The sequence below is a fragment of the Poecilia reticulata genome, chromosome 4 (genome assembly GCF_904066995.2).
Source record: "Poecilia reticulata chromosome 4, P_reticulata-male-v2, whole genome shotgun sequence".
Classification (NCBI taxonomy): domain Eukaryota; kingdom Metazoa; phylum Chordata; class Actinopteri; order Cyprinodontiformes; family Poeciliidae; genus Poecilia; species Poecilia reticulata.
In genome coordinates this window covers 25,019,478-25,044,567 of record NC_088833.1, presented here as the reverse complement: position 1 = coordinate 25,044,567, position 25,090 = coordinate 25,019,478, and the positions used below count along the sequence as shown (strand labels likewise).

At 40.2% G+C, this 25,090-nt stretch overlaps 2 protein-coding genes across 4 annotated transcripts; both read right to left on the bottom strand.

Annotated features, from left to right (window-relative positions):
* Nucleotides 1-2,726: 2,726 nt before the first annotated feature.
* Nucleotides 2,727-17,715, bottom strand: LOC103463811 (laminin subunit alpha-3). 3 transcript variants are annotated; one of them, XM_008407412.2, is made up of 24 exons: nt 15,967-17,715; nt 15,364-15,474; nt 14,921-15,033; nt 13,682-13,765; nt 13,494-13,597; nt 12,370-12,408; nt 12,153-12,295; nt 11,928-12,038; nt 11,366-11,477; nt 11,106-11,276; nt 10,328-10,524; nt 10,110-10,226; nt 9,868-10,022; nt 8,870-8,969; nt 8,683-8,782; nt 8,464-8,580; nt 8,212-8,373; nt 7,958-8,109; nt 6,159-6,368; nt 5,909-6,057; nt 5,664-5,826; nt 3,773-3,900; nt 3,525-3,675; nt 2,727-2,832 (listed from the first exon to the last, which is right to left on the bottom strand). In XM_008407412.2, exons 1-23 carry the CDS (start codon nt 16,159-16,161, stop codon nt 3,591-3,593), a joined length of 3,018 nt encoding a protein of 1,005 aa, XP_008405634.2. In that variant the 5' UTR covers nt 16,162-17,715; the 3' UTR covers nt 2,727-2,832; nt 3,525-3,590. The 3 variants fall into 3 exon arrangements, with proteins under 3 accessions (XP_008405634.2, XP_008405635.2, XP_008405636.2); XM_008407413.2 differs by having other exon boundaries at nt 2,733-2,807; XM_008407414.2 differs by lacking the exons at nt 2,727-2,832; nt 3,525-3,675 and adding an exon at nt 4,004-4,063 and having other exon boundaries at nt 3,821-3,900.
* Nucleotides 17,716-17,791: 76 nt separating this feature from the next.
* cts12 (cathepsin 12) lies at nt 17,792-23,722 on the bottom strand. Its single transcript, XM_008407411.3, has 8 exons — nt 23,558-23,722; nt 22,692-22,837; nt 22,491-22,610; nt 21,939-22,103; nt 21,146-21,367; nt 20,900-21,068; nt 18,505-18,610; nt 17,792-18,142 (listed from the first exon to the last, which is right to left on the bottom strand). The coding sequence occupies exons 1-8, from the start codon at nt 23,586-23,588 to the stop codon at nt 18,043-18,045; spliced, it is 1,059 nt and encodes a 352-aa protein (XP_008405633.1). The 5' UTR covers nt 23,589-23,722; the 3' UTR covers nt 17,792-18,042.
* Nucleotides 23,723-25,090: the final 1,368 nt, after the last annotated feature.

The window sequence follows — 25,090 nt, the reverse complement described above, 5'->3', positions numbered from 1 at the left end:
CCAACTCTCTTAAACCAATAAACTAAACCATGAAGTAGCATTGACTGAAATTACATGCTGAAGCTGGAGTCTTGGAAAGAGCTTATTAAAGAGACAGAACCCCAATTTCAAGGTGTCACAATTCCAAAGTCAAATTTATTTTAAGTCATGGTTGATATGTTAAGCATCTTTATAGCAAATTCAGGTGTCATACTTTATTGTGCTATAAAATGACACTATGTGCCTGGAAAATACATAATACACATAATACCACTCTATTAAAGCTGCATTATGTAAGTTTAATTTAAAATGTGTTTTTTGTTTTTTTTACATATTTATTGAAACAGTCTCTATCTTGTGACACTATGGTATGAGATAGACAATCTGTGCTCCTTTTCCTTCTCCAAGTGCTCACATGTGCTAAAACTAGAACCAACCAATCAGAGGCAGGAGGAGGGTCTTAGTGCTGTCAATCATGCCTGTGTGCACAAAGTTCAACAGGGCAATGTCTGGGGCAGATTTATTTATTTTTGTTTTAAATCTCTAGGTTTCATTTCCTAGAGGAACGGTCATGATAGAAAAAAAACTGTTTATTTCTTAAGATTTCTGCAACCAAAACACACCTTTAAGCTGCACCAACCAGGGAAAACATCTGCTGCGTGTGACAGTGAACTGAGATCAGCGGGGATCAATTTAGAGTCATTCCTGAAAAATATTACACAACATTTAAATACCATTATAAGTCTTTTGCATAATGCATGTTGAATAAGTAACTTTATTTATGACATTTTCCAACCTTCTTGCATAAAAGTTAGCAATGCAGCCTTTAAAGTTCTCTTCTGGCCGTGTGATAGGAGGTTCTTGTTTCTGAATCGCATTCACATTATCAATGCTGAGAACCAGCCTAAGACAAAAAAAAATTAAATTGAGTGTAAAAGTAACATTTTATTTGCATTGAGATTAAGATAAGAGGATGACATGACCTACCCTGTTGGCCGCCCCTCTGCAGAAAGGTAATGCCAGGCTCCATCATTGTACCTTTTGCCAGATGTTAAGGTATAATTATACCTCCTGAATATTATAAAGCCATCAGCGAGGGAGAGCTGGAGGTCATGACCTGAGGTGAAGCTCTGCGGGGAGAGTATTACAAACATCCTGATGTTTTATCATTTTTTATTGTGGTTGAAAAGCACCGGCGGGGGAGGTGAGGGGTTTACCTGTGAGCCGCAATTAAGCAGAACAGCGTGCCTGGATGTGCTGCTGAAGCCCAGAGACACTCTGGACTGTCTGTTGCACACAAACAAGGAATCAGCAGGAAGAGCCGAAAACACGGCGGCTGCACGAACGCCCTACACAAGCCAGACACACGCTGGTGTTAGAGTCCGGGGCGAGAGGTTCCCCGTCTGCCCGCAAACAAATTAGGTGATGTGGAAAAGGGACTAAAAAAAATAAAACATTTTAAGCCTTAAAAATCGAGGCTAGGATGAATGGCAGTGTTGTTGATGAATCTGTTAAATCAAAAACAGATTTAGTAGTTTGTGTTGAACTGATCACAGTATTTGTGGGGCTGTTGTGATAACAATAAAAATGATAATAAACTATTTACTGCTTATTTCTTTAGGTAACTGCTTGGCACAGCCTTCACAGAACAACAAATGCAAATAATGTTCTTGAAAAACATTCCGGTTTGACTTGGGCTTCTTCAGGACGCTGCTCACCGATACAAGTGTGATTCATATCACTAAACTGCACAAAGTCTTTTCCCTTATTCATGTTTTCTATTTTACTGATGCTCTCAGGAAACAAACTGTGGAGAAAGTAGGAAAAAAATTAAATAAAATTTACGATAACACTGCCAGTTATAACACTGCCAGTTGTTCATCATTAGCTGAAATTTATCGAGACGACAGTAAATGTAAATTATTCACAATAAATGTCCAACCCTATTTGAGTTGAGTTGAGCTGTGTCTACATGCCACACTATCAAGCTAACTTTTAAAATAACATCTCAAAATATTTAGGGACTTTTTTTTTTGCTTGATTTAAACCAAGACGTGTAGAAAAAAGTCTAAACATCCCCATCATGTTATACGTCTGCCTTGCATTTAACCGTTTCATGTTTAGAGCTCCGTAAAATAGGTTTTTAGAAAAGCCAGACAAACACAGTGACAGCAACTTAAGTTTCAGTTTTTGGCAGTACTAATGCACCCAGCAGGAAACTGTCAGTATTAAAAATTGATTTTAGCAAGTCTGCATTGTTCTTGGTATTACTACACAATGAAATGCTGTTGACCACACCGACTGGTGTTGAAGCACATTTGGTTTACCAGTAAGGAAACCGGGCATCCACCACCGACACCGACTGTCTTGTCGTACTCGACGATCTCTGCGTCTGCCGTCACGTGATCCACGCATCCTCTCAGCGGGGCTGCTGTGATGTTGTGTCTGATGATAAGAGCAGCATTAGCTGTGGAAGCCAGTTTGATGAGGCGATGCTGTGAATGCGGCGGATATCTGCCGACTTACCTCCGTCTGAGCCAGGCTGGCAGGCCTCCCATGTACCACCGTGTGTAGTTAGTCTGGATATGATCCGTGTGGATCTGCTCTGATCCGTAGCGCACGACAAATCTGTCGGCAATCATAACCGCAAACTTCTTCTCCTAAGACCGACGAAGGATTACAAAATGAGGCACGGCATGCGATGTTGTTGCGTTTCCAATCCACAGTCCAAATCTGAGAAAATCTTACAAACAGAGAAACTTGAGCTGAACTCTGGTTTCTGAGCTGTCGGCTGCCTTGTTGACCTTCGAGCACCAGGAAGCCTCTTTCTACACAGACACAGAAAAAGGACTCCTGGAAATAAAAAATAAAAAAAACGTGTAATTTGCAGATGTATTCATTTCCCTTGGACTTTTTCCACATTTTTCACCTTTAAACCACAAACCTTAATGCATTTTATAAGGATTTCATGTACCAGACCAACACAATGTGACACATTAACATCTATCCATCCATCCATCCAGTGGCGACCCCAAAGCAAGGGCCAGAGGGGCCATGGGCTCACCAAATGCTGGCCACCCAGAAAATATCCATACAAAGCCATACAGAGTCACCTTCCATCAAGTCATAAATGTAAAATCCCCCCCCAAAACATATGCGTACATATGTAGCTATTTCTTTAGCTATGCCACCCCAAAAATTTCCATCCATCCATAATCTCCAGCAGTCATAGGACAAAATTGTCACCAGTCCATCACAAGGCAATATATACACACACCAGACAAACAACCATGCTGTATTTTTCAAATTTTAACAACATAATCAAGAGTCCTTGCATCCATTCACACAATCCATGTGTATTTTTGGACTGTGGGTGGAAGCTGCAGACCCCTTGCAGTCATTAGGTGGGCACGCAAACTCAATTCAGAGAGAGTGGTATAAATATGACAATCTGTGCAAAATTAGTATGAAAACTTTTGCAAGGTACTATGCAGCTCTAACTAATCGGCATTTGTCTTCAGTTCATTTTAGTAACGAACACATACTTCAGTTCCGATGTAGAACAAAAGGGCGTTTGTCTCTCGGCTGCTCGTGTTGAATCTGAACAGCCGTCATTTCTCCTTCTGCGGCTCCTTTAAGAAGGCCATGCGGTAACCTGTCCCATCATAATAATCACACAACTCTGTCTGAGGGATTCTGAACAGATAAAAACAAATAAATATCTTAATCATTTTCTTTTGTTTTTATTCTCCTTTTCTTCAGACAGCCACGGCTATTTATAAACCAGTCTTACTTAGCGGTGCGCTGCTTTGTCTGCATATTGACAGCACGCTTGTAGTTGAAGAGGTTGACAGGTACGTCGTTGATGTAGGAAAGTTTCATCGCTCCTCTGTACTTAGGATACTGCAGCTCCTCCGGAGGCTGAGAAAGAGGGAGAATTTAGAAAAGAGGCAGAAAAATGCCTTGAAACACCATAAACAGGCTTCAGATGATGCCTCTCTTAACTCAAAATCGCTGTGCTCACAGGAATTTCTTTCCATTAACCTTTTAGCCCGAGGCATCTGAAGCTGCACTGTGCTCATTCCTGCCACGAGAAAACAACTGTCAGCCCCTAATTGTTCCATTTCAGCCCAAAGCAATGACCGTCATAGTGTGTCAGATAAATGTGGAACCCCGGCCGGGGAGAAGGAAAACAGCGATGGTAGAAGAGAGGCAATAATGGACGACATAATGCAGAGAGTTAATCTCTAGTAATCTTAGTAAACACACTTTAGAAGAAAGAGCTATGTATCAATTCAAATGTGTTAGATTTTCTTTTCCTTGATGTAAATATAGGCTTTGGAAATTTTCCTTCCCAAATTAAAATCCTCCTCACTGTGTGTGTTGCCATGATAAACATGAATCCATAACAGCCAGAGATCAAGTTGCTTTAAACGTTTTAATCGTTCCTCAGACTTTAGATCTGGTAAAGTCGAGTAGCTTTTCCAAATTTGAGGTTCAGAACGCACGATATTTCTGCAAAGATATGTTCTCCCGTCTTGCCTATTCCGTGTAGGGGCAAAGAGAAAGGCGCGCATCCGTGTCGTGAAACGTGAAGTCAAAGGTTTGAACCCCAGGTCGACTTAAAATGAAGAACACGCTAAGAGTTATTCAGGTGCAAGTTTGTTGCTGTGATTGTAATTGTACAGCTTTTAATTTCTTAAAATGCTGCTTTTTCTTCACTCTTAATAAATGCGATTAAATTAAAGGTTTACAGTGGCATCGCGCCATTGCAATAAAAATACTTATTCTTTGGTTCTTTACTGTAAATAATATTTAACATTTGACCTTTTCTGTTCCCAGAGGGCATTGACTCTTCTTCACTTTGCAAAAAAAAAAAAACATCCTCACTTGAGGGAAAAAATTTATTTTATTTTTTTCTCAAAACACTGATTAGATTCTCAAAACTGAATTTGTGTTTCTGAAAGTCCAAACTGTTGTTGTAGCATTTTGTGTAAGCCACCTGCGGCTCCGCTCGACACTCTCATGAGACAAAACGAGGAATCAATAAAGGTTAACTTCATTTTCTGTAATTAGAAAAAATCCATAGTTAAGTTACTTTAAGAAAAATTTTGAAAGTGAATCTGTGATTATCCTGTGAAATAATAACACTGTGCTCACATTAAAATGAACAGACAGCAGGGGCGGTTGGAATCAGTCACAAATTTAGCGACTGATTGGGGCCCCCTGCTGGCCTGGAGGCCCCAGGAGACCTTAAATTCACACAGAACGAGCTACTCAGTGCACATCCTGTAAGAAGCTTAGGACTCATGTTAACTGACTCATATTTTCAAGCAGTTTTTGTAAATTCCTGTAAATAGTGTGTAATAGTCTGTTCTTTTCCTGATTGTTTATGGGGCACAAAAATCTTCAACGTGACATTCTTGGCTTGGATTTTCATTCGTCAGATGCAAACATGTTTTCACTTCCCCCCTCTATGGGTTTGCTTCATTTTAGTTTCGTCACTAACATGTAGACACAGATCAGCATTAGATCTGATATCTTATGATATTTTAAAGAGACTAAAAATGTTATACTCCACATCACGTTTTGTCTCACAGGAAGTCATTTCCTGTGAATACTGTTGTGAAAACTAAAAATATAGAAAAACTGAACACAAACAAAAAAAGAAGAAAACTTCTTACGTTGAACTCCTCTGGATAGCCTCCCACGTAGAAAACGGCACGCTGTGAGTCAAGGCTCATCACGCCGCTCGTCGTGTTGGGTAGGTTCTGCTTGGGAGGGAGGCTGATGGGTTTCTGTGATGTGAAGTTTTTTGTGATGCTAACTGTAGCATCTTGGTAAACTCTGGAAAATAAAACCAGCACGGCGGTTTCACCACCGATCGATCCACATTTGTGTGTAAGAAGCTTCTGTCCTGTGCGTTTACCTTTGGAAGACGATCCTGTCAAAATAAGAGGAGCTCGTGTTGCCCGTTGATATTCGACTGGTTTCCATCTCATGAATAACTCCGCCCAACTTATAAAGGCAAATCAGCTTTGTGTTTCTGACGACCATCGCAAAATAGTCTCCAAAGGTCTGGACATAAACAGAAACATAAATAAATACACATGTACTGATAATGTCTGCAGAACTTATTTGTTGGAGGTATTTTTTGCGCTGGAAGAGTGAGGACTCACATCTCTGTTACCCAGATAGAGAACAAAGTGGCTGTTTTCATCTCTGTGTTTGTGCCGCTGCCGCCGCCTTCGCCTCCTTGCTGCGATCGCATCTCCGTGGTGGAGACTGAGCAGCAGATCAACGGCTGTAAAAGCTTTTATGTCCTCCAGGTTTCTCGGAGGGTGGAGCTCAATGTAGCTCTTTCCATTAAAGGTGGTGGCAAGAGACAGCTGTGAAAAGATCCAAACAATGTTCCAAGTCTTGACTGAAAGCATTTCACATGGGGCTGTGCGACTACGATTCTCGAGTATAATCATCAAAATCAGGACTGGGGTTGGGAAACTAACCCTGCTTTAAAGGTTTGTGAGAGGGGGGAATAGAGATCTTTTTTTGACAACAGTTAACAAAACTTACATCTTTTAAGCTTTAGTATATCAATTAACTTTGGTATCTTTTCACCAGTTAATCTACAATGGTAGATTAACCCCGTCCCCTCATCTAGTCCAAATCCAGATTAGGTGATCCAGATTAAAATTTCTACTGTCTTAAAACTACAGTTAAAAAAAACAAAACATTGTGGTGGTTCTTGGAAAGGCAATTTCATGAAACTTTAAAATGTCATCACATTAGCAGTAGATGGTATGACGGGTAAGGAGGCAATAATCGTGTGTGAAATACTCAGAAGTAAACATCAGAAACGTAAGACAGGCTTAGGGTCACTGCTGGTTTCTGATTGGAAATGCTTTAAATATCCTGTTTTCATTTACAGAGGAAGAGTATTAACGATGCACCACCTCCAGCCTCCATGTCCTGTGTAGATCATTATCTGCTTCCGAGTTAAAAAAATAAAACAAAATGCAGTTTAAAAGTTTAAAAAACTGAATTTGCACAAACTGCGACGGCATATTTGAGAAGTCGGTTCAGCCTCTGGAACCGACTAATCTGTATTTAAGAAAAATATTACAAAACATTACCTCTTTATTACCTTTTAAAAGATTTCCACTTTAAAACTCCTGGATTAGCTCCTTAAAGTCTTGGTTTAGGCCGGTGTTTGTAATGTTAAGGGACATACAAAACCAATTAAAGTTTGTTAGCATACCTACCAAACCATGAGATTTCCCTTATTATTTTATTTCAAAGACATATATTTATATATATTTTTTTTAAATCTTATGTACATTAAATGTTTACTTTCAAACTCTTTCAAATGAGCAATGTAACAACATGTAGGCGCTTTTGCAATCTGCACTTTTGGTTTAATCACAACAGCGCTTGGGGGCCCCCTGCTGGCCTGGAGGCCATCAGCAGTGGCTGAATTTTCTGATTCCTTGTGCCAGCATTGCTAATACAGGTTCTAATATGCATTTGATTTAAGGAGAAACTGTCATTTGACATTGTTAATTTTTGATAAAGGCTATCACTGCAGCTGTCACTGCTTTTTAAACATAGTGAATTAATTATGTTATAACTTTCCCAACTAGGTGCACCTTGACTTTGAGTAGCTAAATCTCATGATGTGAAGATCAAAATATCCGAGTAAAAATTGGTCAACAAAATAAAAAAAAAAATTGTAATCAGGCTAGTAAATAAATATGTTTTTTTTTATCTTTCAGAAAAACACTTCTGTATGAAATCTAAAATGAAATATAAGAGCGTAAAGTCTTCAGAGAAGCTTTTGAACATTTACTGATTCTCAGTAAGTCCCAAAATAAACTAAGAGTAACATTTCTAACACAAACATCTATTCTTTTCAGGAGTTAAAGTGCTTACAGGAGCTTAAATAAAAGCCCTCCGATAAGAAAGAGAAAACAACACTTACCCTGTTAACAAAGCTTCTTGTCTCGTCTATGATGTCCTTGATCCTCTCTATGCTCTCCGTCACATTGGCGGACGGAGACGTGTTTGCACCCAGAGCCTTCATTTGTTCAAGCTTGTCTTCCAACACAGGCATTACTCTGTTCAACCTTTTCACTAACACACCCACAAAAAACAGCATTTAAAACAAATTCTTTGACTACAAACATTATTCCAGCTGTTAATCAAACATCTAAATTGTTTTCCTGTAACGTGTACCAGCCCGGTTTGCATCAGTCAGGAAGTTTCCACTAAAGCTAGCCGACGGGATTCGTCTCACTTCGAGGCTGATGTTACCGAGGCGCTCCTTTACTTTGCTGACTTCAGCGTTTACAGCAGAGGTTGTTATTTTCACAAACTCTACAAGGTCTTTGGTATCATCTGAAAGAAAAAAAAAAAAAAGAGACGATGCTGTAATCTTATACAATCCATAAAATATATGTGCTCGTACGTTTTGTAAGCTCCACAGACCTCTTTCAATCTGTCTGATGCTGCCGCCAACGCTTAAGACGCTCGCTTTCAACATTTCTGCCTTTTTCTCCTGCTTTTTCACGCCGTCCCTCTGAGCGTTCAGCGCACGTGAAACCGCTGTGCAGAAGAAACGGAACAGATTGGAGTTTCTGCACATTCAAACAGAGACGATAAACTCCACGTGCAGCGGATGAGGCTTTTTTTTTTTTTCTCAGAGACTTTTGAAGCACCGCCGAGTGTCGTTGGCTTCTGCGTGTAAATCAGCTGAAACGTCCTCCATCTCCTCAGCGCTGATGATCAGGCCTCCCTCCTCCACGTCCTAATTTATCATTTCAGGATGGCATTAATGCCACTGATGATGAACATTCAGACACTCATCAAGGGTTACTGATGGTGCTTCAGTTACCCTTAGAGCCTGATTTGCTGCCTGTGAGAGCCGGGCGACGCCGTCGTGAGCTCCAAAAATCCTGAGCAGCTCTCTGCTGTTGGCCACATTTTGAAGCACTCTGCAAGAATATTAAAGATATAATGTTGTTCAGTTTATCCCAAAAGTATCCATGCCCCCCCTTTCCACACATTTTACCACATCAAAACTATAAATCCAATGTATTTCAATGGGATTTCATGTAATAAACCAAACTGAAAGTAACGCATATCTGGGAAGTAGGGATGAACCGATATCGATATCCGATATAAACATTGCTTTTATGGCTGATAACTAATATGTAATGCAACTAATATGCAATACTGTGTACATATTATACAGCTCTGGAAAAGACAGACAACTCCACTGAAACCCATTGAAAACCTCATGGTTATTCCACCAAATGTTGATTTCTGATCTCTTCCTGAGTTAAAACATTAATATTGTTTCCAAATTAATTTGAACTTGTTTTCTTTGCATTATTTGAGGTCTGAAAGCACCGCATGTTTTTCATTATTCTGACCATTTCTCACTTTCTGCAAATGAAAACTAAATTTATGCTTTGAATTTTGCAGGCTGTCTGTAGTTCATAGAATAAAATAATAATGTTCATTTTACTCAAACATATACCTATGAAGAGTAAAATCTTATTTGTTTTCCAGAGCTGCATATTTAAATGGCAACAAGATGGAGATAAATATTGACATCGGTCCAGTTTATTTATCGGACCGATATCGATATGTTAGAAATTACTAATATCAGCCGATACCAATGTCACTGCTGATATATTGCGCATCTCCTCTGAAAAGTAAAAGTAGAATTTTACAAAACTTACTGAAAATAAAAGTCAGAAAACAGAGGTTTGAATCATTTAGGAAACGGTTTCCCACTATTCCACTTTGTCACTTTCCTCCACTTTGTGTTAAATGCTCTCTTGAAATTTAACTTGAGTCTCCAAATCCCACATGTTGCTCACATACTGTCGCAACTCCGCTGCTGCAGCACCCAGCTCCTCTGCGTGCTCCTCAGCCCGGGTCACGGCGTCCGTCTGGGTCGCACACTTCCAGGTCGCGTTTAGCTTTCCAAAAAGCTCCAGTTTGCCTCCGTCTACCTGAGCAGCAAGACTCTCCTCTTCCTGCGATGTACACAACACGAGCTAAGTGTCAGAAAAATCTGAACATATGCGTTTTCAGTTGTGCCCTGTGAAAGGGAGTGTGCTTACTTTTTTAATTTTCTGAGGCATAAAAAGGGCGTCTTTAGTTTTCTTCATCGTATCGTAAATCCGCTCCATCGCAGGCGGCAGCCAGCTTCGTTCTCTCCGCAGCGCAGCCAGAGCGGTCTGTAAAATAACGAACAAAAAGTGCAGAAAATTACAACTCTCCAGACAGCAAATCAATAAGACTGCGTGTCATGGGTATTTAACCCCTACATGCCGCTTACCTGCAGATTTTCTAGACCGATGGCGCCTTTAAGGTTAAGCCTCTGTGTTTTCTCAACTGTCTCCTGGACAGACAGCAGCTGCTCTGCCACTGCCGTCACAGAAACGGTTGAGGCCGTCAGTACGTCTGCAGTCGGCTTCAGAACAGCCTGGACGGTTTGTGAGAGGTCGCCAATGTCGGCTCTGATGTTCTCCAGCACTGACGAGACGGAAAAAACAAAAAACATTACATTAACTTACTGTTGCTCACTTACAATGTAGCAATGTAGCTATAAACAAGCAGAGTTAGCAAAATATCCAACTATAATAACCTGCATTTAATAAAACACCATAATATTTAGAGTCAAAATGAAGTCTGTCTGGAAAAGAGTTTTGGGATCAATAAGCAGAGGAGCCACAGTAGTCAAATGTGGACTGAATTATTCTACAGTGTTTGTTATGCCGTGTGTCGTCTCATCTTATGGGCTGGATGTGTTGTTTCAGAGTTGGTAAATAACTAACTTTAGCTCTGAATGCAGAAACCTCTTTAATATTTATTGCCAATTATTATTTACCACACATTTGCATTACTGCTCAGTACAAGCCTTAGTTTGATCATCAGATTCTGCTTCCACATTGGGAATACTTCTGGCTCCCGGGTAGATTGTATAATCTTGTTTGCATTCAGTCTGCACAGCAATAATCCGACGCGGCACAGAGACCAGCAAAGACACAATCTGAGCTCCTGTCTTCCTGTCCCAGCCTTAAAAAGCAACCAATAAGCAGATAACGATCTCTCACACATGCGGGCCCCTTCCTGCTCGCCGTCCGCTCCGGCCCCCTGAATGGTGCACCGTCTGTCTTTAATTTCCGCCATGATTTGCTCAGCTTCCTCCATCATCTGACTTTTCTGACCGTCGGAAACAGAACTTGAGACGTCAGGTTCCACTGAAGCCTGCTGCTCTGCCAAACCTGCCAAAGTAAATATTTGGACAATGTTCAGTTTGACTAAACTTTCTTTTTTTTTTTTTTTTTAATCAGACACTACTAGGAGTTTTAACCATTTGCTGCTTGGATGAGAGCCACAGCCTCGAAGAGAAGGTCTTGCACCTGGATTACAGTTCTGTTGACGTTCTTTAAGGTCTTTTCGAGATCCAAGGTTATGTCAGGCATCTGTAACATTTTAGAAAAAAACAGTTTGAACAATATTGATTTCCCCCCCATCTCACACTAATGTAAAATGTTCAAAGGTTCTGAGAAATGACCTGTAAAATGTGCAACAAGTGACCAGAGGTCAACAGTGTTTTTAATGACTTGTAAGTTAGTTTATCTTATTTCAACTGAACTATGTTTTCATTAGAAACTGGACCAAAATTACTTGGCAAGATTTTGTGTGTTTTGCAGAGTACAAATACAAATATATGTAAGTATTCTTCTCTCCAGTACACATTAAACATATCTTTGTCAGTACAACAACATTAGCAAGCCCCCAACAATGCCTGATTGTATACCGTATGTCCTCCAATCCGATAGACCTCAGCTGGGTTAATGTCAAATAAAATCCGCTACATTTGGAACATGTTCAAATCCAGTTTTCTCACTGCCAAATTTCTCCACTGGTACCTCGTTATTTTGGCGAGTCAGGTCATTTCCAACCAGAGCGATGTCCGCCTCGAGCTGCTCCACGTTTGGTTCCACCCATCTCACAGCACCGCTGTATTCATCAACCCGAAGCTGGTAATGATGGAGACGAATGCGCCCAGTTTCATGGAGAACTTTGCAGTGCGAAGGGGGGAAAAAAATGGCCAAGGTATGAACTCCTGTAGGAAATGTATTATGAGCCCGTACCTTTGTTTGCGATGCGTCAGCCTCCAGCAGGCTCAGCTCGGGGAGGCCGGCGGTGATGTTCAGCACCAGCTGACGCAGCAGAGCCAGACCGCTGTCCTCTTTCTCCAAGTCCACCAGCAGAGCGCAAGCACAGCCATCACATCCTGTCACAAAACACGGGCTTTAATGTCGACTCTTCACGTCAAAACTGTAAAATTAACTTTGAGCGTTAACTTACCGTGGCAGGGATTGCCGCCGTTAGCCCCCGTGGCGCACTCTGTCAGAGGGATGAGACGTTACAGTGGCTTGCATCACATCAGGGCCACTTAATCTGACACTAAAAGCACCGCTGAGCCTGAAAGGACTGTTTAATAAAGTCCTTGGTGGCGCCGCAAACACCTGACGATGTAATCTCGATCGACAAGAGTTGGAAATGAATTATGTGTAAAGTATTACAACAGCCCCATGTCATTTATTTTTATTTAAATTCTCCTGGTGTTGCAGCAGCTGTCAGAATGCCATGTTGTTAAAACAGAGACGTACCTGAACCTGTCCGGACTCTGGCCCTTGAAAGCCACTGAGTTAAGGTCAGTTCATTCCTTTTTTATTTAGTTTCCTAATTAGTTTCCTTATTTAGCTCCTGGATCTTCATTATTTGCTCCTCGCTCCCTCTGCTACCTTGTTCTGTTTACGTCAGTAGTCCATATCTGGCCGCCTGCGTTCCTATAAGTTGCTTATTTCTTTAATTTTTTAAACTAAATTGCTTGATTTCAACCTACATCTGGGACCTTTCCAGCCGCAATCATGACTCAAAACAGGGCTCAGAAGAAAGGGATACCATACAAATAAGCAGTTGGCTTGTAGATAGGTAGCACTGGTTATATTTATATAATATTTAACTTTTTGCTGTAGTTTTCCCAGCAGTGAGCCTCAGAGATTTCTTTTTACCTCCCTGTCCGTCTGGTGATAAGATAAATATGGCTCCTCATCCAGCCTTGTGGCCACAGCTGAAAGAGACGGGGCCTCAACATGTTGCGTCACATTTAGAAATGACTGATGAACTGTGAGTCAGACACTCTGAAGAACTTCAAAATGTTGAAATTTAGATTTCAAGAACACTTTAGTTGCATTTCTGTGACAGAAATTGCCAATAATCGTAGCAATTTTTCAAAAACGATTGTCTCTTAAAAGTGTTTTCCACTCCCAACTGAAGAAAAGTGCTAAAAAAAATCATTAAAGGGCTGTTTATTCAATTTTTCTAGAGGTGTCGATGTGTAAAAGGTGCTGGCTCTGGTTGCATCTTTAGATGTCATGTTGTTACTTCAAATCTGATTTTTGTAGCTAAAAATTGTCCCCACTCACCTCCAGTTAGAGAGTCACAGCCGCTTAAGCTGCCGTCTGTGCAGATGCAGGGTTTGCAGATGTCTCCAGGCACCATGGGGTTACCATAGTAGCCAAATGCACACCTTCAATGCGAAGATGTTTGTATACAGTGTAAGTGTAATAAAGTTCAGATGATTATTGTTTAAATACTGAGTTTGTGCCCTCACCTCTCGCAGCGAGCTCCACTGTAGCCTCTTTTACACAAACACTCAACAACTCCTGGGCTGATGTCGAGGCAAGCTACCGCAAAACTGCAGGGGGGGAAAAAACATATTCAAAATATACAAACATGTTAAAAAATATGTAAAACTAAAACCTATAACAGATCATCAAAAACTGTTGGCATTGGTACAGTGACATAGATCATTTACAATGCGACTGCTCTTGTATTCACGCTCTTTAAAGCTTTTGATTCGTTTTCAGGGTCTGTCGGCATCATGCGGTTTGACCTGACAGCATTTTCCAGCGATTCCGTGGGGAAGTCGTCTGAATCTGTCAGATTCTGAAGGCATTTCTTGCTCACAGCCCTCTTCAGGCGACATCACAGATTTTCTGTTAAGACTGACATCTGAACCCCAGTCGGGGGAATCAAAACTTTCATTTTCCTTTCACGAGATCTTTGTTTTGTTGATTTCTGACATAAGTCTGGACAGAAAATCATCTTCAGCTTTCACAGCAGACATCTGACTACCTTAAGAAAAGTAACCACAGAAAATGATGCTGCCACCACCCTGCTTCAGTGTGGTTATGGTGTTCACTTTGGCGAACATCAGTGCTTTTTGTCCAAAATACCTTTTGAAAATGAACCGAAAATGTATATGCAATTTCATTAGATATCTCAAAAGCTTTAGGGAGATTTTACATGTTCTAGGCTTTTGTCTAACAAACTTCTGCATCCCTGCACCTTCCCCCCCTGTATTCTCATTATATTAGAGATCAATCCATTTTTCATACCGTCATTGTTGTCCCGTAAGTCCTCTAGCTACCAAAGGATTTATATTAATACAAAGGAATGTTTTGAAAAATTCTCCTAACTCTTGAATTCCAAGATGAGATTATTGTTGATCCTTTGAGCTCTCGGCAAACCGTGACTTTAGCTTAAAAAAATGCAACTGAGAAAACGGTGGAAAAAAATCCTATGACATCTGAACTTTATTTCATTTTAATCGGATTAACTATGAATGGTGAATCAAAAGTTGCGTTATTAAGGATGTGCATCAGGTCACTGTAGCGTTTTGCTGCTGTTGTTGTTCTGTTTGCCGTAGTTTTCTTCCATACAGATTTATTTGAGTTGAATAACTGCGATTGTCTCGTTTGTCGCGTTACAAACTTTAAATGTTAACAGGTGTGTGTGTGTTCACTTTGTAGAACCACTGTAACTGTAATGCTGGTCATTAGATGCTCACTTGTTGTGTGTGGAGGGACAGGGACAGGCTCGGCAGGTCCTGTTGGCGGCGTGTCCGTGGAAACCCTCCCTGCACCGATCACATCGATCCCCCGCGGCGTCAAACCGGCAGTTCTGGAGGTCACACAGACAAAACATATTTTTCCCACAAAAGTGACAGCCTTAAAGTACGATGAAGCATTTTGCACCTTGCTTGTGAGCGTACGGTTGAAACCAGATATCTACGTACAACAGATAAAAACAAAAACAAAAATTTCTCACCGTCTGAAGTTACGTCAGAACAAAGTTTTTTTTGTTTAGTTAGAATTACACAAAAGTACTTCCATTTGCTACATTTAAGAAAACTTAGTGAGAACATTTTTTAGAGATTATCATAGATAATTGTTTTTTTTTTTTAACTGAATATAATTCTGGTTTCAGCTGGATGTGAGTTGAAGCACCAACCGTGCAGCTCCCTGTTTGTGCATCACACAAATCAGAGAGTCCGTTGCAGCGGCATGGCACACACCGTCCCTTACTTGGTCCTGTTCGTTCTCTGTAGAAGCCAGGGCTGCACTTTCATGCAAGACAAAACAAAGCTGCATGTCCTGGTTCATTTCACATGCAAGACTGAGGTGAGCTGGTGAGGAAATTTATAAGGAGTGCTGTATTTCTCTGTAAGCAATTCTGACATTACACCTTTTCATTAAATGTGGCTAGACGGGTGAATTACAGTTTGCTCTTGCATTGTTTTGTCTTCCTTTGAGACATATCTGTCTTACTTCCTATCAGAGACAGCCTCTCAATTGAAAATAAATTATTTTAAACCTAAATATGCCATGGGTGAGGATTTTTATTTTTATTTTTTTGTGTGTGTGTGTAACTATATGTACTTTAGTATTGAAGCCACATGATTGTGTTCAGTAATTCCTGGCACAGAATATGATTACAATCTCTAAAATTTGAATGCAAATCACGTCTTTTCATTTCAGATTACAAAAATAAAAATCCCATTGACCTCAGCACGCATCACATTTCCAGACAAAACCTCTAAATTTGCCGAGTTACCTCGGGGCCAGCACCTGCTGCTGTCTGGTCGCTGACGGAGGGATCACAGAACTTTTTCGTGCCACTTTTCTTCCAAAGCCTCCGAGTGTCTCTGTCGTGCCAGCCTTTTGAATTGTTCTGAGCACAAAGGCAAATTGGAGCAAAAGAGAAAAACAACCCCAGTGCAAAGCAAAGCAAAGGCGCTTTCTGCTTCATTATGCGTCTTTCAGCTTCGCCTCATTAGGCAAGCTGTGGAGAAATCCTTCTTCTTAAGAGCAATGTGTCTCTTTGTAGTGCAGGCTACGCGCTGCAGAAAGTGAACCTTGGAGCTTTTCGGGGTGAAAATAAGTTTAGGTTCAAAGTTCACCGAGGTGTGGTCACACTTGCAGGCGTGAATTTGTTCAAGAAAGCAGCGGATAATGAAGAAATTGTATGAAGCGAGATGAAAGCAGGAGAGACGCTGAGATGAGAACTGATTCTTTGCCAGGTGGTCAGCAGGTGGGAAAACACATTAGTAAAAAAGAAACAGGAAGCGTTTAAAAAATGAATACAACGCTACAGATGTGAAGTTATTTTAACCTTTTATTTTCTGTGCCAGTCTTGAACTCAGTTTTAATCATTAAACTAATAATAAAATGTCGTTATCCCACAAATTAGCCATTGGTGCAGAACAAAAATGTTTCAACCGTGGGACAATATTCGAGTAAAAGTTGTAAACATAGGCTAAGATATCTCTGTAAAATATCTTCTTCAACATGCAGAGAAGACAGTTATAAAAATGTATTTTTATTAAAGCAAATTTAAACCACGCTGGAAAAGAAAACGTAGCTAGTGAGCTAACATGCTAATTTAATCTGTTTTATGGAGATGGAGAAGATGTTTTTTACATGCTACATATTTAGTCCTTGCTCTATTATCACAACACAAATGCCAGAAGGCAATTTTTTCCCCACAATTTTGGGTTGGCTGGTTAGGATAATTGTTGTTTATATTAAAAAAAATGTAATTCAAGCTGGGGGAAAAAAAGAACTTCTGCTGCTAGCGAGCTAACATGCTAATTCAATTGTACACTAGAGGTTAGTGTTTTGTGGAGTTGGGAAATATGTTGTTTGCATGCTTAATATTTAGTACTTGCTCTGCCAGAAGACATTTTTTTAGGTTGGCTAGTTGTACTTCTTTAACCCAAAGCAATACTATTATTTGTACATTTTTAGCCAATATGTGTAGCCCCAAGTAAACTTTATGAAAGTAATTTTAGGAACAGAATTTGAATCACATCTAGACAAAACTTCCAAGTTTTCATCTTGACAGCTTTTTAGCTTTTAGTCTCCATCCAACATTATCATCTTGTTCATTAAACAAACAGTCACCATTTTGAAGTCTGAACTTTTTGTTCTTATTTTTTATTTCATCTTAACCCCACAGCATTTTGATTAGTGGTTAGTTTGAATGTTCGCAAATGTTTCCATGGCTTTATAGAAGTTAAAATTGGCAACTATGTTCAATATCTATTACATCTCTGAAAAAGTTTGATCCTTTTTCAGGGATTCTTCAGATGTCAACTTTCATATTCAAACAGCTTGTGGAGGAGGGAGGAGACTTTGTTGTTTAGGTTTAGAGAAACTACAGAGATAAAAACAAGCATCTGCTGGATTCATAGCTCACCTCACTGGCCCTGAAAATGTGCCAAAAATCAGTTTGTCCACCACGGTTGTCGCTGCATTCATCAGACCCAATAATTAATGATGGTTGGACATTTTCCCATTGAAAACAAGAGACAGATGTTAGGGGCTAATGTTTCCCCCTTGTGCAGAGAACGACTTTAATGAATGTTCTCGACTCTGTCCAAGGTTAAATATCCAAATTTTATTTCAATTTTCATTTAGAATTTTTTTAACAAGTTGTACAAACAGAAACATCTGAATAGTTGAGAATTTACACCCGAAGAATAATTTCTTCTACATCCCTGAGAGAGGTAATGTATTCCCTATGAGAGCCTTATGTCAGACAGGTTCACAAGCTATGTATCTTTAGAATACAAAAAACTGATAAGTGTTGCTTATACTTTAGAACGATCTCTTTCTAGGGTTCTCGTACTCATAAAATTGGGTACAAAGCGTAGCTTGCAATGCCACAAGTGTTGCCGCCGTTCCGGGCCATCCGCATGTATCCGCCTTCACCCCAGCTGCTTCCCCAACTAGGAAAAAAAAGAAGAAAAATCAGTAAAACATCAAGGCGTATCATTTTTTTTAAGTGACACCAAGGTTTCCCCCAGAAAACCTGCTAAGCCCGGTGGTTGGACACTCGGCAGTCATTCATCCAGTGATTCTTTGTGTTTTTGAGTTAAAAAATGTTTAAAGTTGACAGGAAATTTGAAAATATCATTTGATAATTATGTGTTATTGAAAGATTAGAAGATTATTAATACCTGAACACCAACAATAAAGTCTTAAAAAATGCAAAAATAAAAATTTTGGTGGAGGCACAAGTAAAGCCTTGTGGCCCGCCAGGCTTATAATACACTGGGACACATTTTGATTTACATAAAAAGTGTCATACCTGTTTTTGAGGATCCAGTAGTCTTGTCCTTGCTCAGAGCCGTAGCCGACCAGCAGCACTGCGTGGCTCAGGTGGTTGGAGTTACAGCTGGGCTCGTTGTAAATTCCTGCAGAGAAATTCAAAGGTAAGGCTTTATGTAAAGCTGGGGTCCCCAAACTTTTTCCTGTGAGGGCCACATAACCTTTCCCTTTCTGGTGGGGGGCCGGAGTCAGTTTGTAACAGAAAAAGTGTGACGATTGTAGGAGTGCCTAAATGTAAAAATTTATTGTTTTCCAGCAAACACAATCAAATAACATTCTCTGGGTTCTTCACAGAAAATATCCAGGAAGGATTATAGTCCATATTTTTTGAACTATGAGCCGCACTGGACTATAAGCCACAACCCCAAAGTTTTGTTTTTTTTAAAGCCAGTAAACAGCAGATATCTCTGCCGCTCCAGGTTTTCCACACCAATACAGCAGCAGCAGAGGGGGGCGGACACCCAAAATTAATAACAGGTAATAACAGGTAAATTGAATATCGCATTTATTACGGTTGAAAAAGAAAAAGTTGCCAAGTTTAGATTTAACTGAACTGATTACGGTAGTTTACAAATGGTAATTGTAACAGTAAAAGTGCTGATCCTTCGTGTCTGCTACTAGCATGTGCTAAATGAAAATGGGCGCCGCCGCCTTCTTCTTTTGATTTCAACGGCAGCTTGTGTCCATTATTGTTGCACTACTTCCATCTACTGGATCCTAATATCTAGACCTCAAATTCTCATAAAGATCCCAAAAAAACCTAAAAATCTTCTTTTTCCCCTCAATGCTATTTAACTGATCAACATTCTCAAATTTCAATTCCCTATTAAAACCTAATTCTGTTTTAATGGGCGCTTTCTTCTTTTATTTCCAATTTTGACTTCCAATGATTCACTTCCTGCTAAAGAGCCCACTGGTGGTTGAAGAAAAATTCACATATAAGCGGCTTATAGTCCGGAAAATATGGTATATGAAAAAAAAATCTGAATGCTCTCTTGTTATTGTTCAGAGGGCCGGACCAAATGTGGAGGCGGGCCAAATCCGGCCCGCGAGCCGTAGTTTGAGGACCACTGATGTAAAGACTCCCTGCCTTCTCTGCTTTGAATCATCATGAATGATTAGATTTCCATCTTACAAAACACGTCATTAGTAGTAAATAGTAAAGAATACAATTGCAAAGTTATTTCATCAATAACATTGAGTTTTATCAGATAAGAACATCATCCAAAACTTCATCCATCCATCCATTTTCTTGCACCCTTGTCCCTTAGTGGGGTAGGGAGGGCTGCTGGTGCCTATCTCCAGCTAACGTTCCGGGCGAGAGGCGGGGTCACCCTGGACAGTATTTCAGAAATTCTATTCCAGAAGTCAAATCCATGCAGTCAAATATAAAGATTCATTACACAAACAGTAATATATTATAAGCATTTATCTCTGATAATTTTAATGAAGGCTTTTAGCTAAAATGAAACCAAACTTTTGTTCACACATTTTCCTTCTACTTAACTTTCCATTAATATGCTGAAATACAGAACTCAGCTTTTTTGAACAATGGCCTTTTTTGTTCTTCCTTCTTATAGTGAGCACAAGTGACTGCCATAATGTTTTTGCATCCAAACTTATTCTGCTCTTGGTCTTCTGTAATGTTTTAATAGCTTGATAAACTGAATTTAAAATGTTCATAATCATAATTGACAGAAGCGAACACAATATATTGCCCCGCGTGCGTTAAATCCGTACATGTTTTGGTTATTGGAACTGAATTACTGAACTAAAATTAATTTTGATGGTGTTTTGATTTATTTAGAAATGTGTCTTCACTGTTTTCTTGCAATTTCTAGCCTGAAATGTGACCACGATTTTAGCAACCAAAACAAACCTGACCTTTTGCTATTTCTTGAAGATACTGTGCTCTAAATGCGCAGCAATTTTCATAAATAAGCACAGCTTTATGTGCAAAAAGAAATGGTGGTAAAAACAAACATTTACTTGTTGATGTTGGACAGAAATCTCTTAATTTCTAAATCAAGCTCAAATTGCTCGCAATCAGTTGCTTGTTTAAAAATCACACAAATAAGAAGCAGCACAAAAAAGTAATTTTACTGTTTGAAATAAATTTTGCTCTTAACTGACACAGGAGGAAAAATATCTCTGTATCTGCAGATTGTTTATATTCTGCTGCTGCTGGTGTTAGACAGGTGCAATGCACAGGGGAGGTTTATAGAAGTTAGTCTCTCTGCCAACTGCTGTAGCTAGAAACTGATGCAAGAAGGATAGTTATGCTGCTTAAAATTCCAGGACAGACACGCGTTTGATCAAATCAAGTAACAAATTTCATAATGACTAATTCATGTGTAAACAGAGTGGATAATAACCTGAGCTGTAGAAGAGGAAGCTAGCATGATCAGCATCCACAGCTACTGTAATTGGCCCGACGGTTGCCACGGCGTCGGCCAGCGCCTGCTCGTCTCCTTTGGGAATGAACCTGTAGTCTCTGATATGAGCCACTGCAAGGCTGCTGTCGTAGAAACAGGGCTGTGAGTCCTGTGGAGAGAAACGAAAGGCCCTGGATGATGAACAGTTCTCAGTTTGAGCCTGTAGGTCTTCAGACTGGGCCTCACCACGGAGGTGTACGGGTAGGTGTCTGTCGCCTGCAGACCGTTGCTGATCACGTAGTCGTAGGCGTTGGCCATCCAGGCGCCGCTGCAACCGTAGGTGCCGTACGATTTGGAGCAGTCCACCAGGTTCTGCTCGCTCAAAGACAACAGCTGACCCGATTTTTTGTAGAGTTGTCCTTCTATCGCCCCTGTTGTGCTGAAAGCCCAGCACGAGCCGCAGTAGCCCTGAGAAGGCAAACAACAGATTGTGACTGTGGTCACAAAAAACGTCGGACTATCAGATGTTTTCTCACCTGATAATCCGGTAGACTCGGTTTGACTGGGGACCAAAATTTCAACATTTGTTACATTTTCAGCTGGTGCGGTTCGCTTTCACACTGCACTGTGTCAAACAATGCAAACTATTTGAAAAATCTGTTCTCCTCGCCTGTGGGGGGCGCTGCACCAAGAACTACTGAAGGAAACAACACAAAAGCCTTTGCAAAATGTAAATATAAATGGAGTAGTGTGAGATTTTAGCGGTTGTAGGATTTCTCTTTTGTCTTTGGTAAAAGACCACCAGCATTTACCCAGAATGCCTTGTGCTTTAGTTCACTTCCTGCTTTTGGAGCGGTCCACATCCACATATGCATTCAAACCGCATATTCAATTGAACCAAGATCTAGGTTTTAGGCGAACCAGAATTATATTGTGCATTGACACCTCCCCAAACGAGCTGGACTTAATAGACAAGGGTGTGAACACACCCTTAGTCTGGAGAGGACATGCTCAATTGAGTGCACAGTTGTGGTCTTACCTGGTCTTTCACCTCAGTGACATAGCCTTTGCTCCTGTAATCAACAGCCGCAGCGTCTAGTTTCTTGGCGTTGTAGCGCAGTCTTCGAGCTGAAACCTCCCTTCCTCTCGGCACAAACTGGGCGTTGATCATGGCTCCCTGCAGAGTTTGGTATTCCTGCCTTGTCTAAAAATTGAAAAAAGACACAATTCAGGTTCTGTGAAGTTATTTTCAGCAGTTAGCTCAGCTACATGTAGCAAACAGATGTTATATTGCAGTGAGTTTGTGGACAAGTGAATAAATTAAGTTTGGTTTCTCAGCTAAGCAACAAGATGTTGCTTGATGCAGTTGTTTGGCTGAGAAAGCAGCAGTAGACTTAACAATGGTCTCTTGCTGAACTGAAGATGTTTAAGGTCAACTTAAAACAGCATTTTATCTACGTTAGATAAACTAAAACAAGGTCAGTCTTGTGCAAAGAGACAGACTACCAACTGCTACATGGGGTTTTATTTTGTAGTTATTTCTTGGTGTTTCTGTCAAAAACAAACGTGAGAGCAAAGCAGCACTTCTTACAAGGTCTCCATATTTATTCATTGCCATAGCAAAGGACATCTTCCCCATGAGAAAGCCTTGGTTGTGGTCTTCAATGTTGCGCTTGTTGTCCTCCCAGATGGCCCTCCGCTGCATGTCGTCCTGAATAACAAATCAAAGAATTAAAAAAAAACTTGCACGCTTGATTGTGTTGATGTGCTTTAGCCATCTGTTCGCTCTCACTGATTCGTCATAGCTTATGCCATGGCTGCTTTTCCAGATCTCCCACTCAGTCAGGACCACCTCATCCGATTCCGACAGCACCGTCTGCGGGCTGCACAGCAGGATGGAGAGCAGGGCCGCCCTCAGCAGAAAGCTCACCGGCCCAGCTGGAAGGAAAGACAACAAAGAGCCACGACCTCTCGTTGAATTGGGATTTTATGCATCGTATTGTAAAGGTGGTGGCAGGAGTTCACTAGGATCAAAACAACGCTATGAACCATTCTGTCTCTTCTCCTGAGCCCTCGTTTTCAGAATTACATTTTTCTCCCTGTTCAGTTTTAAAAGCACACAGCACGGGTGGGGGACATGGCTTAAAAATTTATCACGATATTTTGTGGTGAAATCATGATAACGATAAAGGTGACGGTAACTATTTGCTGCTTTTTTTAGGTACTTTATCACAGCAATCATAGCCCTACAAACACAAATAATGCTCTTGGAAAACATTCCCTTTTGTAGTACATGTCTTTAGCACGCCACTCACAAGAAGAAGTGTGATTTGTATCACTAAACTGTGCATTTAACTATTTTCAAATGAATTCATATTGATTGATACTGTCATTGAACAAACAGTGCAGAAAATAGTAAAACTGACAATCCCGACAACATGGATACTCTTTTGGAGAGTTTTAATACATCATTAATTGGAATTTATCACGGCGATTATAAATCACAATTCTAATCAGAAGAAATTTATCACGATAAATGATAATACGATAAATGCCCTCTCCTAGCACATTCAAAGCTTCACCATAAGGTACAATCACATTAATCTAGCAAAAACACTGATAAAAATAAATAAAACAAAAGAATCCTGGGCTGCCTACCTGCACACAGGTGAGTCTGTTTTGTTCCCATGTTCCAACAGCAACTCCAACAGAGTAGCGACTCCAGCTACCAGCCCGCTATTTAAAGCTTTCTGGTAAACTACATGTTCCTGCTCTACTTTTACTCGATCCCTAAATGAACACCTGACAGTAGCATTAGTCAACAAAAATATGTTGTCCTCCAAACCCTCTGCAGTTATCACCTAGAAACAGCTAAAGCTGCAGTATTGTTAATCCCTCAAATACATGTTTGTAGCCGAGCACAACACCCAAAAAAGGGACAATGCGTCTAATCTGATTAAAGTTTGCACCCGAAATGACATCAGCTGCAAACGGTTGCATTTGAATAAACACAGAGCTGATTCTGGTGCATTATGTGAACAGCATTTCACTGAGATTTCACGGTCTGGACTTTACTTTTTGTAGACTTAATTATTTACGAAACTCTTTAACATTGTCATGTGGAACTGGGAAGAGTCACAAGATCAGTTTTAGGGGAAAACATCAAGGTTTCAACTGAAGAATTTGAATTCATTTTCAGTTTCAAAGCATTTTTTATTAGATTTTGGAAGAATTTGAATGTGAAATGCTGAGCAAACCATATCAAAACAACTCGGCTCTCCTCCGAGGCATACTGCATTCCCACTCACTTTACTTTTTCCACAACTTATAGCCACAGTAGGTTTCAATGTATTTTGGATTGGATTTTATGCGACAGTGGAGCCTGACTGTGAAGTGGAAAGAAAATAACACATTGTGGAACACATTTGTATTCTGCTAAGCAGGGAGTGATTTAATCAGAGAAGCAGCCCAAAGTAACTCAGCTCAGGTAGGAGAAAATGTAAAAAATAAAATAAAATAATAACTGATAGACTTGCAAGTCCCATATGGGATGAAGTGAACATGTGGAATAAGGTGTTCTGACCCGATAAGAACAAATTTGGCCCAACATTTGGTCCTACATGCAAACCACACTGCATACCACCCTGAACACACCATCATCATCATGAAACATTCTGCTGTAGGACTTTCTTTTCTTTGACATGGACACAGAAACTTGTTAGATTTGGCAAAAAGGACCACTCAAAACGTGTAGCCGGAGCTACAATGGAATGGGTTAGGTCACATTCATGCTCAATAACGACCTAGTCAAGGTCCAGACTTAAATCCGACAGAGAATCTGTGGCACAGCTTGAAAATTGATGGTCGCAGATGATTTCCTTCCAGTCTCACTCAATATTATGCAAAGATCTCAGTTTCTAGATCTGCAAAGCTGGTAGAGACATAACCTTAGAAACTTATTGTTACAGCTGGATGTGCTTCTACACAGTATTGGCAGACTCCCACAATACTCGTAAGATTTTTATTCATAAAGCAATTTTTAAAAACTATGACAGATCACTTATTACAGATGATTTTGTATTTGTCCTATAAAATCCCAATAAAGTCCAGTAAAGTTTGTCCTTTTAACGTGACACATAAAAAGTATGTGTTTAGCCATTGTACCTATTTTTAAACTAATATTTTTTACTT

Excerpts from the sequence above, each read along its gene's own strand:
- cts12 (XM_008407411.3), bottom strand. The coding sequence starts at position 23,588 with ATGGGAACAAAACAGACTCACCTGTGTGCAG. Across the intron at positions 22,838-23,557 it reads ACAGACTCACCTGTGTGCAG|CTGGGCCGGTGAGCTTTCTG; the intron begins GTAGGCAGCCCA and ends CTTTCCTTCCAG. Across the intron at positions 21,368-21,938 it reads TCACTGAGGTGAAAGACCAG|GGCTACTGCGGCTCGTGCTG; the intron begins GTAAGACCACAA and ends TTGCCTTCTCAG.
- LOC103463811 (XM_008407412.2), bottom strand. The coding sequence starts at position 16,161 with ATGAAGCAGAAAGCGCCTTTGCTTTGCTTTGCACTGGGGTTGTTTTTC. Across the intron at positions 15,034-15,363 it reads CACAAACAGGGAGCTGCACG|AACTGCCGGTTTGACGCCGC; the intron begins GTTGGTGCTTCA and ends TGTGACCTCCAG. Across the intron at positions 5,827-5,908 it reads GACAGGATCGTCTTCCAAAG|AGTTTACCAAGATGCTACAG; the intron begins GTAAACGCACAG and ends TTTATTTTCCAG.